Consider the following 18,626-nt stretch of genomic DNA (forward strand, 5'->3'; position numbering starts at 1 on the left):
ATTAAGCCATGATGTTTTGACAAGGTCACTCATGGAAACCAGGAGGTCACAAAGTGGTTCCTTGGCAGGATGTAATCATCCACTCAGCCCATTCTGTGTGACTTCCCTCACTAACATCCTCTTATTATTTGGAATTGTTATGATTATTATTCTTACTTAGCCCCAGGAAAAATAGATGAGAGCAACATGCTAGCGGGTGTTATTACAGATATCCCACTCTGTCCTCTCAGAATATTACTAGATCTCATTTACAAAATTAAACCTAAGGATTCTTATATACCCACTTAGATAGGACCCTTGTTTTCTAGGCATAAAAATTCTGGCAAATCTGTGCTCGGAATTCCCCAAAATAAATCTGTATCATGTTGATTCTACCCTCTGACCCTGCACTTAGCAACAATATTTTGTTAACTATCTTCTTAGGCTTTGTATCTGTTGTTAGGTTCTATGGAAATCTGTATGTTGAGAATGAAATTGTGTGCCAGAAAAGCATGTACTCACTGAATCTATAAAATAAATGAAAATCCCATGCAATGGCAGAACACTGAGTGACACCTATGCACAGGTCTGAGCACTAAGTTATCTCTCATCTCTTATTCTCCTGATTGTTCCACCTAGTAAGAAAGACCCTCCTCTTTGAGAGACCACAGGCTTGACTCTCAAAGCCCTCTCAGGCAGCTGAATGTCCAGTTGGTCCACACAGGTCTTGAATAAAAGAAAAATAGGATCAATTCCCTGTCACTGTGGGCATTGGATATCATCAGGAAATCCTAAGGAAATGGTGGGTTTTCAATCCCGAGGTGGGAATTGGAGCTGTTTCACTCCAGGGTTCAGAACTGAACTCCCTCAGAGACTTTGTTGGTTCCCAGAAGTCCCTACTCCTGACCATTCTAACTGCCTTGTCTGTCACTCCTGCTTCTCCTGTATTCCATTTCAACTCTGTGTAAAATCTTCCCTTTCACAAGCATAGTCTTGCAGTATAGATAATCATGTATTGGGAAGGGCATGAATCAAATTTAGTTTCAAATGGTCTCTCTACAGATAATTTTTAATTTATCACTATATCTTAAATAGAAGCCATAGGAATGTAGCAAAAAGAGCTACAGATTTATAGTTAGAAGACCTGACTATTTGAATTCCAGAGCAGCTGCTTCCTATCAGTGTGATCTTGTACAATTGTTTTGCTTATCTTGGACTTCCTATCCCAAGCTGGTTATACTGGAAGAGAAACATTCCTTTAGCTCTAAACACTGTATACCTCTAATATTCAGAAATTCAGGAATAATAGGTTTTATTACCAAATGCCTTTGAGACTTTAATCTCTGATTGTCCTCCATCCCACTGTCAAAAGTTTTACTAGCTGTATTCTTAACTTGAGCTTCTTTTCACATACCTTGACTTATCAGTTTAATGTAATATATCAGTAGCTAATTCAGTGCTGATGTTATTTGCACTGATGGAAGAGAGGTCTAATAGAAGATCCTCATGTGTCTTCTAAAGAGTTTCTTTTATGACTCTTTTTAAAATTCTCTAAGGAAGCTTTTAACCCTTTTACCAAGAGGTAGCTGAAAATTTCAGTAGCTTCCCAGACTTATAGGGTCAGGTTTTTACAGAACTGTAGAAATAATTTTATTTTTCAAGTCCAAATACTAGGCTAGAGATAAATTCAGAAAATGTGAAATTTCATTGATGTGGGTAAATGCTCCCCTCTTTTTTTTAAATTTGGAATTTTAATTTTCATAACAAATTTCCACATAAATTTTCTCAAGTGGTAGAATCCATATTGTCTCCCTTCTTCCCTCCCCTTTCCAAGAGGTAAGTACTCCCCTCTTAAGTTACCTATCAGAGGTAGCTAGATGGTGTAGAGGATAGAATTCAGGGCCCTCAGTAAAGAATCTGGCCTCAGACATTTACCATTGTGTGATCCAGGTCATTTAACCTCACTTCTCTAAACTATAAAATGGGGATAATATATCTATTTATTTGGGGTTGTGGTTGGAGCTTTTAGTTTTATAAGATTTTTCACTTATAAAAATAAATAATATGGCAATAAAAAAGATAAATAAATAAATAAATAAAATGAAGATAAAATATTTGTTTATTTAGTGATATATTTGGGGGTTTTGGTTTTATAAGATTTTTCACTTACAAAAATAAATAGTATGAAAATTAAATAAATGCTGGGAGCCATCAGACCATGAAGCCTTGACAGTCACACGTGGTAGCTGGGGAGACCACAGAGTGGTCCTTGGCTAGGTGTGAGTGCCCACTCTATCCCCTTTACATGACCTTTCATCAATGCCCCTTACCTATGAATTGACATGATTATTATTCCCCCAGTCTCAGAAGAAATAATGCAAGAGCAAAACACCTGTACCCTAATTCCCTAAAACATCACCAAAAGATCAGACCCTCAAACCCAAACCCACAAAGACTATCATGGGTTAACTTTTACTTAGGTATATAATTCCCAGCAAAACCACAGCTACAGGCCAGGCCCAAGAACTTTCCCACTCACAGAAGCCTATTCTCATGAAGCCAGCACACAAATCAATCATAGAGGCCCATACAATACGTACAGGTACAGTACAAGTACACCAAGCTTCAGTATGCCTCAGTGACTCAATTAAAAAAACCAGTAACTCAAGAACTCCCTAGAAATGACCAGTCTAAATTTGAATTGTGTTCCCAGACCCCTCAGCCTCAATGGTATTATTGTTGAATTGTCTTCTAAGAACTGCTGATTAATTATTCCATTTTATTAAAAGCAATACATAATTCTCCTTGATTGTTTGTAAGCTCAAAACTTCTCACAGGGTAATGAGAAAATCAAGCCACCTGTGATGAAATCATTTCTCTTGTGTGTAACCTTTATTCTGTCTTTAATCACAATACAAAAATATAGAATGTTAATCAAGTGATTTGTGAAAAGTTAATGAATCACTTTTCCAATTATCTCTCTTTGATTTTGTGTATCTGCATGCCAAGAAAATGGGTATAAAAATAAAGATCAAACATTGGGATACTGGAGCAGCTATTAGGTGCAAAGCAGTCCCATGGCCGTAATGATTAAGCTGTCTTCCGTTTGTTATTTATTTATTTATTTTGACTGATCGTTCGCCATCTGTCGGGAACCCTGGAGTCAAGAGTAGGGCTGACCAAGGCAAATAAAAAAGAAAAATAAATAAGTAATAGCACCTACCTCATAGGATTACAATGAGAATAGCATTTAATATTTGTAAAATACCTGGCCAATAGATGTTGCCTCAGTTCACATGGGTAATCCATTTATGTCGGAGACCCTTCTTGAACTTGACTTTTTATTCCTGACTCTCAAGCTGGGCTTCGCTCTAGTCCCTAGGAGATCACAGAGTTGGTATCCTTCTATAAGCAATGTGTAAGCTTTTACCTCCAAAGATCCTATTGATTTCACTGTTTATATTTGTCTTTGGAATGTATCATATGATGTTTTGGCAGCATCTTGCTATTCTAATTATGCTTTGTTTGGCAGATATGGGAGTTAATTTGAATTCTCTGAGCAAATATCCAGTAGTTGGGCAGGCCATTTGAAGAATTTTGGGTGACAGAGTCAGTTTAATTAAAAACTTAGAGCTTGCAGTTATTTAAAAACTTTTTTCTTATGAAAAGCAATTTCAAAGTGGCTCAGGAAGGGTATCATCCAATTATATATTCTGTTGATTTGATAATCTTTGAATTTATCATGAATATTTTAGTAGGTGGTTGAATGATTTCTTTTCTTAAAAATTCACCTTCTCTCTTAGAATTGATACTAAAAATGGATTATTTTTTAATGTTTTATCTTTATTTTAATAACAAATTTCCTCATAAGTTTTCCAGAGTTACATAATTATTCATATTGTCTCCCTCCCTTCTTTCCAGCCTCCCTGGAGTTGACAAGCAATTCAATCTGGGTTATACATGTACTATCATGTAAGACATATTTCCATATTATTCATTTTTCTAGGAACAGTATGACTTATCCAGGGTCCCACAGCTAGGAAGTATCTGAAGCCAGGTTTGAATACAAGACCTCCTGACTGGGTCCGGCACAATATCTGTCAGGAATAAAAAGGAAATTATCATTTATTAATTTTAATATCAAAAAATAATCTGAATGGTCATATATTATTTTTTAGCCAGTAAGATACAATTTCAGTTTAGGATAGAGTTAGAGCCAGTGGAAAGTATATATCGAGAGAATAGTATAAGTTTTTCATGTAAAGTAGTATAATTAGCATTAAATAAGTTGAAACTTTAAAGAAATATATAGGATATATTAATCATAAAAGAAGCTAGAAATAGACATAGTATGGATGGTGAGTTAGAAATAAAATATAATAAGGAATAAAAATAAGAGCTTCAGGATTGCTGAAAATCCCTGTAACACTTCCCTTACCTTGCCACACTCTCTGGAGGTTGTGACTGGAGGAAACTGGGGCCATAGCCCTGTGGTTTCATAACTAAGGCACCCAAGAAAAAGAAAGAGAAAATGGAGGATGGCATGGGATCTATTCATGAAATCCATTGCAGAGACCCTTTGCAAGATCCCTGTTCTTATCTTATATTCAGAACCGAACATCTGGCCCTATTCAACCTCTTTTGAGCCATTGCCTTTGCTTATAAAATCTATGGAACTCAGGGGGCAGCTGGGTGGCTCAGTGGACTGAGAGCCAGGTCTAAAGACAGGAGGTCTTAGGTTCAAATCTAGCCTCGGACACTTCCTAGCTGTGTGACCCTGGGCAAGTCACTTAACCCCCATTGCCTAGCCCTGACACCTCTTCTGCCTTAGAACCAATACACAGCATTGACCCTAAGATGGAAAATAAGGGTTTTAAGAAAAAATAAAATAAAATAAAATCTATGGAACCCAGAATCTTGAGGGCACAGACCAAACTGGGTGCCTGTGCAGACCTCTGGCTCCTGTATTTTGAGCTCTCAGAATAAAAGTCAAATCTTTGGCTCAGGTACTTAGACCAGTTCTCTTCATTTCTTTTACCCAGCTGCCCCTGTTGACTTATGTATTATCAACCAACACCTTCTTAATGGATTCTTACTCTTTATAGAGCTATCATATAGTCATGTAAAGATTAAAAGTAAAAGTAAAGATTAAAATTAATATTTGATACTCCAAGTATTATTTTAATATTATTTATTAAAATCAACTTAGAGCAAAGGGAAAGTAACACCACAGAAAAGCCAACATGCACCCTCCTCCACACTGGTCAGAAACCGGAAAAAGAGCTTCTGGGAGTGAGGGAATGTGGGTGACAGAAATGGAACTAAAACTCAATTAACACAAATGATGCACAAACAGGAAAAGGAAAAGGGAATTGTGGGAAATGTAGTCTTTAGGGTTCAAGATTCTCAATCAATACAATGTATAATATCATGAGTTTGTCATAAATTTTACTGATCCAGACTAAATAACACAAAATGTACAAATAATAAAAAAATACATTAAAAGCCTTTATCATAAATTCAGTGGAGCTAATTGATTCTCACAGAATATTTTTCTATTATTATTTTTAACAGATTTCCATTTAAGTTTTCCAAAGTTATATGATCAAAATTGTCTCCTTCCCTTCTTCCCTACCCCCTCCTAGAGCTGGTGAGCAATTCAATCCTCAAAGAAAACTTTTGTTAATTTTTATCAAATTCTTCTATCTAAAGCATAGGATGCAACACAACTTCAATATCACAGAGTGAGTTGCACCCCAGTTCCCTAACATTTTCCTCAATTTATTGCCATTAATTCTTGTCTGAGATGTACCCTTCAAGTATTTCCTCCCCTTATACAGTTTATATTCATTAGACTGAAACCTCATTTAGATTCATCACTATTAAGTGCAATAAAGAATTGGAAATTGAAGGAATGTCCATCAGTTGAGGAGTGGCTGAACAAATTGCGGTACATGTTGGTGATGGAATATCATTGTGCTATAAAGAATGATAAGCAAGATGATTTCGGTCAAAGCTGGAAAGATCTGCAATCACTGATGCAGAGAGAAAAAAGCAGACTTGGGAGACCATTGATCACTATAACAGCAATATTGGACGATGATTAGCTGCGAAAACTTGTCAGCAAGACAGTGATCTGAGACAATACTGAGAGTCTTGTGATGGGGAATGCTATCCGCCTCCAGAGAAGGAATTGTTGGAGTTGTCTTGCACATCAGTGTATCTTTGGTTTTATTTTGGAGGTTCTGGTTATGTCTGAGTGTGCTCTTACAACAACCACCAATTTGGAAGTGTGTTTTGCATGACAATAAAAAATGGAAAAACTAACTTGTTAGCTTTTTGCATAGTTCCAAGGATTGGAATGTCGATTCTAATTATCTACAAACTCTTGAAAATTGTGTCATGTTTTAAAATTTCACTTCAAGGATGCAGTTTTTTCACCAGCTGTTTATGAAGAAATTAGTTCTTTACAAAGCCAAGTAGATAGTTCTAAAAATCAAAATAATTTTAAATGCTTTAATAATTTTTGTCTGATAAAAGACCTAAGCTCATGTTTTGAATTACATTTTCTAGTAACATTCTTAGGAAGAGCATTGGATTTATTAATTTTTTTCAATTGGGGTATCTATAAACTGAGGCATCTAGGTGGCACAGTGAATAGAGTGCCAAATCTGGGGTCAGGAAGATTTATCTTCCTGAGTTCCAATCTGGCCAAAGACACTCTGGACAAATCACTTAACCCTATTTGCCTCACTTTCCTCATCTATCAAATGAGCTGGAGAATGGAATGAAAACTACTGCAGTAGCCTTCATGGCGAGTTATACACAACTGAAAAATGACTCAAAAACAACATCTTTAAATTTATTTGACTTAATCTTAAATTTATGTATTCTGGTACTAATTTTTAAATTCTCCAAAACTCTCACAGTGCATTTGATTTTTATGCTTTCTCCATATTAGTTGATTTTGACTGCAAGGCAGCTGAATTCCTAAGGAATGTCGGTCATTAAAGCAAAGTTAGCCAATCTCTTTGTCAAATCAAAATATGAAGAATGAGCAAAATGCACAGGGAGTACAGGATGTGTAGAGTATATACAGCAGTAGCTGTACACAAACTCCATGCCACCCTTCTTTGTCCCAGGACTCAACCAATGTTAATAATTATAAATTTCAAGTTCTTTAGCTACAGAGTTTTATGTAGATTGATTTTTTATTAGATTGGCAAAAAAAATAGAATGGATTTTATCCAGAAATATTTAAAAATGATTAACTTGTTTTTTGTCAGATACTGAATTGTCAAACAATAATCACAATCAACAATTTAAAAGCAGTGGCAAATGATGACTAAAGGAAATTTTCCTAACAACCTTGTGGTTACTCCAGACTTTATTTCTCACCACTAGAACAAAATTCAGTTGTTTGCTTTCAAATATTCATTATTAAAGCCATTGTCATTTTACATAGACAGTAATGTAGTGAATATACACTCTGCTGTGGTTGACATCACTGCTTTTGTAGCAACAAATAACATTACTGGTACAGGAGCTGGTTGAACTTTGCACCAAATACCTGAAAATTTAGCAGTTGGCTCTCATGAGCCAGTAGACACTGACCGTAGCACATTGCCATGTCATCATGACCTGGATTACCAAATAAAGTTTTACTTCAGCAGTAAATTAGAAATTATTTTACATCTCTAGGAATACTTGTGTCAAACTAGCCGAATACCATGATGTTCTATTTTGCTTTTTCTAAATTGATTTCCTTTGGTGCTTTAAAAAATATTTGTCTGACAAATTAATTCCCAAATTTTAATGTTATAAAAATAGTCATTTTAAGTGATCTATTTATATAGACTGCAATCAATTTTTAAAAAGTAATCCCTCAGTTTTATAATCTAGGATCATTGATGATTTTCATTTTAATATCCTAGTATTTCATGGACTAGAATGCTCTTCTCTATTAAAAATATGTATATGTTATATATGTATGTTGTATATACTTATGTATCTGTGTATATGTATAAATATGCATATATTTAATATATTAATTATAACACCACAATTATAATTAATGTCATTAATTATATAATTGATGTATGATTAATTATTAATTAATGTAATAATTACATATATTTAGCTCAGAGACAAATAGAATTTCTTAGTACAAAAAGTAGTTTTGTGTCATAAGGGGAAGACATTGCCCCTAAACCAAATTTGTTGATATTTATATAATACATAAATGAAAAAGTCATTCTTGGCTCTGAGCCATACTTTGTCAGCCTGTGGTTTAGAGAGGATAGAGAGCCAGCCTAGGGTTTGTGGAAAGACCTGAGGTCACATTCTGGGTCATGTGACCCTGCTCCAGTCATTTGCACAGCAGCTTTGTAATTTGAACAGCTGCTGCAGATGTGGCCATCTGAAGAGGGAGCTTCTTCATTGGAACTTAAACCCATGAAATCACTGGTCCAGCACCCCTGCTACTCCCCCAAGAGTATATGTGTATGTTTCTGTTCTTTACAATGTTATGAGCTGTTATTTATATAGATTTCATGTATATCTTTAGAGGTCGATTTTAAATTATTCAATACATATTTATTTTCTAATAACACTTTATTTTTTCCTCAATTACATGTTAAAATGATTTTAGCCTTGGTTTTAAATTTTTTAAAAATATATTATCATTATTATATATGGTATTTTTCTTTAGTTTCTCTGGCCAATATAGAAGAGTATTATAAATTTATTTAAATCTGGCTATTTTACTAAAGTAATTTCTAGCATTGATCCTTTTGCTGAGTGTCTTGGTTTTTCTATACATGCACTCACATAATCCATAAGTAACATTTCAACTTTTTTATTGTTGATACTTATTTTCTTTATGTTTCTTTATTTAAAGAATTTCTAAGATGTCGAAATGTTAAGTAGAAACAGCTTGCATATACTTGCTGCTTTTTTTTTTTGTCTTTAGTGGCATAAGAATGACTCTCTTATCTTTAGTGGAATGTCTTTGATGCTTCTCCCTCGTATATAACATTGGCCCATGATTGTAAATAAACACTTAGATTACACAGAATCCTAGATTCAGAGGTGGAAGGGACCTCAGGGGCCATCGAGGCATGTATTTCTAGGAATAAGAACTGGCTCTGTAGTTTCATTGATCTAGGAAATTCCTGGCTGAGGAAACCTTCTCTCTCAAGGCAGCTCCTCCACAATTTATAACTCTAGGTAATTTTCTGGATCATGGAGAGAGAAATTGACTCCCCCAGAATCATACGAGGTACTATAGTCAGAGTTCTGTCTGGCTTTAAGACCCTCCTCTCTTTCCACTATTGCATGCTGTAAAATTTGAAATTTCCTTTCCATATATTTTTTGAGAATTTTATTAGTTTGTTGGTTACATTAAGATTCCTAGCTATGTTCCTCTCTTCCTTCCCTGCACTAGAGAAGACATCTTTTGACCAAAAAAAGAAGAGGAAGAAAAAGAAAGCCATATACATATGAATTGTCTTTCATGCTTCTGTTTATCAGTTCTTTCTCTGGAAGTGGACATTCACAAGTTATTCTTCACACATTAATTCTATAGTGGTAGATAATGTTCTCTTGGTGTTCTGCTTGTTTTGTTTTTCATAATTTCATGTAGATTTTTTGTTTTTACTTTTTAATTTATTTTATTTTAATTAATATTAGTTAATTACACTTTTAAAATTGATTTGATTAATTTAAATTAACTGGCTCATTGTTTCTCAGGACAGAGTAGTATTCCATCAGTCATATTCTACCATTTGTTTAGCCATTCTCCATTGGTGGGCAACCTCTCAATTTCCAAAATTTGGAATTTTCAGTAACTTGAATTTAATTGTCTTACATTTGTTATTATTCTTGTTATGTAAGTTGAATCTACTGAGAGGTTGATGCTGTGCAATAATATGTCTACTTGACTTCATAGCAAGAAGAACTGATGCTTGAGGAGCTATCAAAAGCAAAGACTGTCCATCTTTTGGTCCCTTTCCTTTATTGCTTAGAGATCTCTTGTTAAGCCTGTTTCTTTGGCTGCTGTAGGATCAAAAGGAGTATTTTTAGATGTTCCCAAGCACCTAGGTTGGGGAGGGGCAGCTGGCTGCATTCTCCACTCAGCTGCCATGTGTTCACAAACACATGGTGCCTCTGTTTCTTGGTATTTATTCTTTTCTGATCTTAAGGGAATAAGTATTGTGAGATAGGATCTGAGTTTTTAAGGAGATTCTTAGGTCCCATCAGAGGTCCCAAAGGCAGCTGGAGTTGGTAGGAGAGTATACTGGAACTGGCAGCCACAATGGTTGGGAAGAATATTTTTGTATTAAGTGTTCTTGTGCTAGCATTCTTTTAAAATACCTTTGTAAAAACTAATGGAGTTTTAAATGGATGATAATGAGATCACCTGTTGGGGTTCAACAGCTATTATGTTAGAAGGCACAACCCCAAGGTTCTATCTCTAACCCCTTGGGAAAGAAGCAGTAACCTACCAAAATTTCATGAAATTGAAACTTTCAAAAACTCCTCAAGATTGTTCATTTGCTGAAAATTTTAGAGGGGAAAATTGAGTATTTTATATAAACCAAGAAAGGATCCTCAAATATATATGTATATTTTGATTCCGAAAGATAAAATTGCCATTTATCAAAAATGTTCAAGCTCTGGATCATAACTACAAAATAATATTTTACATGTTTTGTAAAAATCTGTATTAGATCACTTACAGTATCAGGAAAGGGAGAAAGGTGGGAGGGAGGGAGAGAGAGAAGAAAGGTGAAAAGAAGGGAAAGAATTTGTAACTCAATTTAAAAAACATGAATGTTAAAATTTTTTTAATAATATTATTTTTATTTAATATTAATTAAATTAATTTTAAATTAAATTGATTAAATAAATAAAATAGCTCCTCCCAATTTCATGTAGAAAGTTTTAAAAAATCTTTCCTAAAGTATATAATAATATAATAAAAGAAGTAATGACTCTCATTAGTCCTAGGGTGATCTACAAAAGTAATTCTCATTTTATTTTCAAGACCTACTAGATATTCTAAATTTGAAGGGATATGGATCCCTTTGGTAATGAATATTCATGATACCTTTGATCTTATGCCATCTGAACCTGAACAGTGAATAGACTTAGCTTGTAATAGTGCATTGAAACAAGCATTTGAACCCCAAAATCTTACACATTTTTTATTTCCAGGTTAATAGAGAGTTCTCTGATTTATCAACATAGTGATGCAATTTTTATTACCATTCATAATATCTAGTTTTGTGAAACAGGAATTTTGGCCTATAACTGTATACAGACAACTTTATAACAGCAAGATGGTGTAGTGGATAGAGTGCTGGGCCTAGACTCAGGAAAATTCTTTTTCCTGAATTCAAATCCAGCCTCAGATACTTACTAGCTGGGTGAACCTGGGCAAAATCATTTAAACCTGTTTCTCTCAGCAGCTGGAATGAGTTGGAGAAAGAAATGGCAAACCACTTTAGGATCTTTGCCAAGAAAAACCCAAATGTGGTCACAGAGTCAGACAAAATGGAAGACTAAACAACAACAGAAATCATTCAAATGACTAGCAGTTGAAAAATAACTCAAGTAGCAATATCAATGGCATTATGTTTTGAGACACTTTGTCCATCCATCACATTAATCTAATTATCATGGTTATTTGTACCTATGTCTATGTACATACTGTAAAGGTAATTTTAGGGCTGTGACTCAAATCTAAATTAATTTTGGTCGCCAGAGGAAATCCTAAATAAAATACCCAAGTCATTTGGAACTGTATGGTGATTTTAATTAACATGGAGGGAAGGAATTAAGGATAAGAGAGAGAAGGAGGGTATAGGATTTCTCCCGCCTGACCTGTGCCAGGGGAAGTTCAAAGACCTCTGCCATGAGGTCTCAAGAAGATTAGAGGCTTTCTAAGAGGATAATGTTTGGAAGGTAACGGAGAAAGGAATCAGCCTAAACTCCGAGAGAGCTCAGTTAAGATGCCTCACCTGAACTAGGCTACTCAGCTTCTCCCAGTATAGTATCAAGGAAAACTCACAGTCAAACCAGACAATAGCTGCCACCACACCAAGATGCCAAAACGCTCAGCACACTACCAGCCAGAGCCACCTCTCTGTGGAAAGAGAGTGGAGAGAGGAAGTGATGCAAAATATATAGACAGTTTTTACATCACTTTCTTGTGTCTCACATGTACCAATGGTAGCTTAAGTTTGACTTAGGACAGCCCAGGGGTCTGTCAGTTGTTTCTGATTTGTCATTTGCTAGCACATGTCTGTCATAGGCCATCCTCCTAAATACTTAATCCTTAAGTATGGGTGTAGACATTCCTGTTTTTGTTAGGCTAAGTAGGGTGGAGTAATCTAAAATTCACAATACCCAGACAAATATTTATAGAGTTTGCCATTTGCTCTAAAACATTTTTTTCAGGGACAGGGGAAGCAACCATGATCTTACAAATGAGGAAATAGGCTTAGAGTAGTGAAATAACTTGATCAGGGTTCCATTAAAAACAATAAGAACCGAGATGGGATCTGACACCAGATTTTCTCCTTTTAAGTCCATTGCTCTTTCACAGTGCATGGACCATATCATATGTAAACTAATTAATTAGGACTAGTTAATTAGATTCAAAATTGAGACTTTAAACATTTCTTGGTTATTTGATTAATATGGAATCTTAATATACTATTTACTTTTTAATATTTTTCTAGAAAAATATATAAAAGGTGCATCTATTGTCTAAATGAGAAAAATGCTTGTAAAGTTTTACAAACCTTAAAACAGCAAGTGAATATTGGATATTATCAAGTCAACAAGCATATATTATATTGTATTGTATTATATTGTATTATACTATATTATATTATACTACATTATATTATGCTATATTATATTCTACTATGTTATGTTATATAATTTATTAATCATGGCCTATAATGTGCCATGAAGGAAGTAAATACCTATTATTATTATTATTTTAAGTATATTACATAATAGGTATATTTTATTATTATTATTATTAAGTACCTACAATGTACCAGGCACTGTGCTAAGCATTTTGCAAATATTATCTTATTAAATCTTCACAACAACACTTGGAAGGTAGGTGCCTTTTTATCTCCATTTTGCAGCTGAGGAAACAGAGGCAGGCAAAGATTAAATGACTTATCCTCAGTCACACAGCTAGGAGGAATCTAATTTTCCCAATTCAGGTCTAGCACTTTCATGTCACACATCATTGTCATCTAAGCAATATGGGACATCTAAAATTATAAAAAATTTCATTCTTGACACTAAAAGTGGTTTTCTGTAGTTTCCTTTCCCACTGTATTTTTAAAACTTTAAATAAATATTTGCGTAGAACTTGGAAAGGAACAAATAATAAAATCAACTTTTTAAAGAATCACATTGTGCTTGTAAGAAAATATCTTGACAATGGAAAACTCACTCATTTCCTATACTTAGAAAGAGAAAGATTTGCTTTAACTCTTTGTAGAAAGAATAGTTTTTAATATGAATCACAAACTCATCGAACATGAAATCTGGAAGGAACTTCAGAATGCTTCTAACTCAACCGCTCATTTGATAAATGAGAAAGCTGAGGTTTAGAAAAGTCTATGATTTGTCCAAGATCAGTCATTACTTGAACAGAATCTATGTTCTCCTCCATTCTAGAATTCCACATATTATAGCACAATGGTTATTACATAGATAACATTTTCTTTAAATATAGGAAACTAGTAGAGAAGTCTCTATTTTCTATCACATGATGAAAGATCCACATTTGCTCTTTCTTTGATGTTCCCAGTATATATGCTTCTCTTCATTGTCATTTTTCTCCATCTTTGCTTGTTGATAATTAGGTTAGATTCACCATATGCCTGCTTATGTGTAATAACCATGATTTTTTTCTTTTCTTTCTTTGGAACCCAAGAACTACCCCAAACACAGAATTCCATTCATTGTGTTTCAGATGTGCTAGCAATGAGAGGATACCTGGTGTTCCTAATTCTGAGTTCTATTTTTCTCTATTATATACTTCACGGCATTCTGTGGAGAGAGAGTAGCAGTTGGTAAGTTCTGTTTTTTTCTCTTTAAAAAGAATACCTTTATTGTTTGGCCTACTGCAAATATATATTGAAATTAAGTTTTTGTAGACATAAATATGTCCAGGGACTTCCTGAATTCTCTATTCATGCCTAGGATTATATTAATTGTAATTAAAAAAGCTCACCAGCTCTGGTGTGGAACTAGATCCATAAAGTTATTAAATTTAGTAAATATAGCCTTCTATTTCCAATGACTTTTCTTCTCTTTTTTTTCTCAAATGACTTTTAAAAAAACAATAATTGTGGTATAGTGGGAAGAAAGACAGCATAGTATCATGGAAAAAGCATGTGATTTATTAACAAGACACCAAGATACACTTCTTAAGTAGCTGTAAGGAGGAAACATCACTTAATCTAAGTTTCAAATTCTTTCTCTGTGAAATGAGTATAATAATAACAATTGCAATGCCTACCACAGAGTCATAATGATTCATAATGTATATGAAAATGCTTTGTTAAAAGTAATTGAAGCGTATCATTGATTACAAAAGAATCCTCAACTCATCACGGCACAGATTAATTGTTGTTGAGTCATTTTTCAGTCATATATGACTCTTTGTGACTCCATTTGGGGTTTTCTTGGTAGAGATACTGAAGTGGTTTGTCATTTCCTTCTCCAGCTCATTTTACAGATGAGAAAACTGAAACAATCAGGGTTAAGTGATCTGCCCAGGGTCACACAGCTAGTTAAGTGTTTGAAGTCAGATTTGAACTCAGAAAAAGAAATCTGGATGACTCCAGACCAAACACTCAATCTACTGCACCACCTAGCTGTCCTAGGACAGACTATACTTTACTGTTCTTGCTCTAGCTTACTACTAGAGAAGTGGCTTCTTTAACTGTTTGGTATTGGTGGAAGTCAATAACTAAAATAAAATTTAGCTTATCTTTAAGTGATGAAGCACCTTTATATCAAAAGAAACAGAATCATCCCTATTTAGATAGACTTAGTAATAAGTATATGAAAGCAAATGACCATGAAAAATTACTAAGCAAATTACTTCTTTTTTCCCCTACAAAATTCCTTTTGGAAGCCTATGATATTCAGGCAGATGAAACTGTAATGTTTGTGTAATGCAGAGGGCTTCAGCTATTTTATGCTCATTGTTTTACACATTTTATACAAAATTATTTTTAATACTACGAGTCTTTGAAATGTCACGTATTGAAGACTGAATATATGGGTGCATTTTTGATGGAGTGAAAATTTTCCTAGAGAAAAGTTTGTTTTCCAGCATTAGTTTGGACACCATTTTCCCCCCTTTCTCAGTACCCAAACATCTGTGAGTAAAAACAACTTTCAATGACCTTTAAAATACAGAGCATGGGACCTTGACCTTTAAGTTGAAATAAATGCCAGTTTCCTTTATGGGAAAAACAAAACCAAACCACTAACCCTTTGGTTTACCAGCAAGTCTTAACTTGTTCTTCCTTCGCGTGTATTTAAAAGCCAATAATATATTTAAACTGTGCTTCCACATTTAGTTCCTTACTTCCTTATGTATCAAGAACTATAAGGTGCTTCTTAGGTAGAAAGGGAGGGAAATAAACGTACTTGGTGAATCCTTAAGCAGTCTTCAGAAACAAAGGAGCCAGTGCTGAGAGCTCTTCTGAGCTGTGGCAGACATAACAGAATAGGGGGTAGAGGTAGAGAAAGAAACTTCATTGATCCATCACTGATATAAATATGCAAGTTGTGCCCTGGTTGATATTTAACAACTGGCTCTCTAAGACCAAAATATATTCAAAACATATTTTTAAGTTTCATCCACATAATTAATATTTTATTCATCATTCTCCTAAGTCTGGACAATTATAATAATAACTGATTTGTAGCACTGGCTGATTTCAGTGATACAAAATTTTCCAATAAAGATCTAACAATTGACTCTCACCATCCAATTGAAGCTGGCTCCAGAACTCTCCTAGATATGTCTCTACTTTACACACAAGTATTTTCCATTAAAAACCACCTTTTCCATGTAAATCTCTCTTTTTTCCCCCTCCCACCCCTCCATACTGTTTCAGATTGGGGAATACTAAAACAATTCCAGAGTCAAGCTTTTGGTTTTAGTTGCAGAAAGGATCCCATGAATCTGGAATGAGGCTCAAGTCACTCTGAGGCACAATTGGGATTTCATAATCCCCAAACAAAACTAAACCAGAGCAATCCTGGTCCTCAGTCAGATCAAGCTCCTTTCAAACCACCTTGAGAAGAATTGCAGCAGAATCCAATGCCAGACAAGAACCTAGACTATATCAAACCTGTCAAAGTACTCATGGCATTTTTAAGACCTCCATCGATGGGAGCCTTCTACCTCCAATTCTACTCTTTGGCAACTCCAATTATTGAAGTCTTTTTTCCCCCCTTTGATCAAACAACTTAAATCTATCCTTCTTCAACCTTTTACTGTTGCTTCATTGTTTTGTCCATTCTCTCTCCCCTTGACCTCAGGCTTCAGTATTTCTGTTGACCAAACTCCCACTAACTCAGGAATCATCCTTGATTCTCCTTCCCTCACACTGAATCAGTCATCTAGTCTTGTCCATTTTACTGCCACAAAAATCCTTCCATGGCTAAAAAAATAATCCCCCTGAGGACTGAGCCTGACAGTGTTAATCATTAACCATGCTCAAAATCCTTCAGAAACTCCTCCTTGCTGACAGGAGGAAGACCACATTCTTTAGTCTGGCTTTTCAAACCCATCTCTACGCTGATTTTCCATAATTTCTCACTCTCATGAGCTTTGCATTCCAATCAAGCAGGGCGACTAGTTTCTGAAAGTCCTTTATGATCCATATTCTCATACCTTTGCCGTTGCACAATTTTTCTCCCTATTTTTGCTTCTAAGAATTCCCGACTTTCTTCAAGGTTGAAACTCAAGTGCCTTCTCTTCCACAAAGCCTTCCAAGACCTCCAGCCTCAATTTTTATTGTTCTTTTCCTACACAATTTCCCTTACCTCATGTTAATTGCATGTGTTATGTTTCCTCAGTAGAATGTCAAACTCCTCGAGGACACAAATTATAATTGTAATGTAAAATGTACACACATGATATAATTTATATATTAATAATAATATAATTATAGTCATAATCATTGTCTCATATTCCTTAACATGGTACAATGTCCAGAGTAGACCTAATAAATGTTGTTGGTTGTTCAATCATTTCAATCATGTCTGACTCTGTGTGATCTCATTTAGGGGTTTTCTTGACAAAGACACTAGAGCGGTTTTCCATTTTCTTCTCTAGCTTACTTTACAGATAAGGAAACTGAGGCAAACAGGGCTAAATGACTTGCCTGGAGTCTTTTGAACTCAGGAAGAGGAATCTTCTTGATTCCAAGCCCAGTGCTCTATCCACTGTACCATCTAGTAATTTTAATTCAATAGGATTGAATATAACATGGTCTGTAGACCTTGCAAATTGAATAGAATTGAGCATGGCATGGTCTCTCAATCTAGCCGCATTTTGCTCACGTACTTCAGAATCAAAACAAGCAATTAAAAACCAGTCTGGGGAACTCTAAAAGCAAGTCTTCAGCACCCTCTTTTTGCCTCTTCCTTTTGACTATGACTCCTTTTTATCTTTTTTTTTTCCCTTTGAAATTCAGCCTCATCTGCCTGGAAGCTGCCAGGTTCTCACACTGAGTCTCTGAGCACACATAGGCATCCCAAGACACTTCTCTGGATGAGGCACCTGGCTTGCTGCTCTTCCTCTCTGCTAAGGCACCGCAGAGCCTTTCTGTTTTCTCCTTATTTCCTTCCTCAGTTTCTACCAAAAAGCCAAACCAACCAACCAACCAAATGAATAAAAAGGAAAACTCTAAGAATGAATAATTGTCTCAAATTGGACCCCTTTGAAAGATGATAATGAATTCTCTATCACTGGAAATCTACATGCAGATACTAGTGAACCCAGGGATGCTCTATAAGGGGTACATGCTGTTTGTAGTGATGAAGGAAAGAGAAAAAAGCATTAAGCACTAGGTACCAAGCACAAATATAAAGAAAACAGTCCCCGATGTCACTGAGCTTACATTTTAATTGGGAGAGACAACACATTCAGGAGGGAATACGTTTAAGTATCTTAGAAATCCTTATGGGAGATTAGAGTATGTTCTCCATATAGCGTCGAGGTTGAATGGACCTAAGGGGTGAAATGGAATAGGGATCCTGGGGCTCCTCCAGCAGGATTGGAGAGGGGATGGGGGTAAGAGTCAGTGAACTGACTGGCTGGAATGAATTCCCCTCTACCTCAAGTTTTGAAGATTCTTCACAATTTCAGCCAAACTCAATCCACCCAGAAGATGCTCAGCTTTTGTTTGTAAGATTTCTGTTCTGTTTTCTGTTCTTCAGTGTTTGTTTAGACAACTTGATGTGAGTCCAAATGAGGGAGATTTGTTTTCCCCTCTATTCCTCAGTTTTTATTCTATTCCTGACTGTTCTTCATTTTCCATCCCTCCCCAGTCTTTTGGTTACTCTTTCTCTGAACTCAGATC

The 18,626-nt window shown here is 35.1% G+C and overlaps 1 protein-coding gene across 7 annotated transcripts in view; it reads left to right on the forward strand.

The window, feature by feature from the left end:
* The window catches only part of ST3GAL6 (ST3 beta-galactoside alpha-2,3-sialyltransferase 6), an 86,104-nt gene that overhangs the window by 28,335 nt on the left and 39,143 nt on the right, over positions 1-18,626 (forward strand). For 4 of the 7 annotated variants that reach the window (XM_007493597.3, XM_007493595.3, XM_016433438.2 and 1 more), the window contains one exon: positions 13,988-14,087. The exons of 1 other annotated variant lie outside the window; for it this stretch is intronic. In XM_007493597.3, coding sequence (XP_007493659.1) covers positions 13,999-14,087 — 89 coding nt within the window. In that variant the 5' untranslated portion in view covers positions 13,988-13,998. Of the gene's footprint in view, positions 1-13,948; positions 14,088-18,626 lie in introns of all 7 variants that reach the window. 2 more of the 7 variants (XM_007493599.3, XM_007493593.2) reach the window with 1 other exon arrangement.

The sequence above is a fragment of the Monodelphis domestica genome, chromosome 4, assembly GCF_027887165.1.
Source record: "Monodelphis domestica isolate mMonDom1 chromosome 4, mMonDom1.pri, whole genome shotgun sequence".
Taxonomy (NCBI): domain Eukaryota; kingdom Metazoa; phylum Chordata; class Mammalia; order Didelphimorphia; family Didelphidae; genus Monodelphis; species Monodelphis domestica.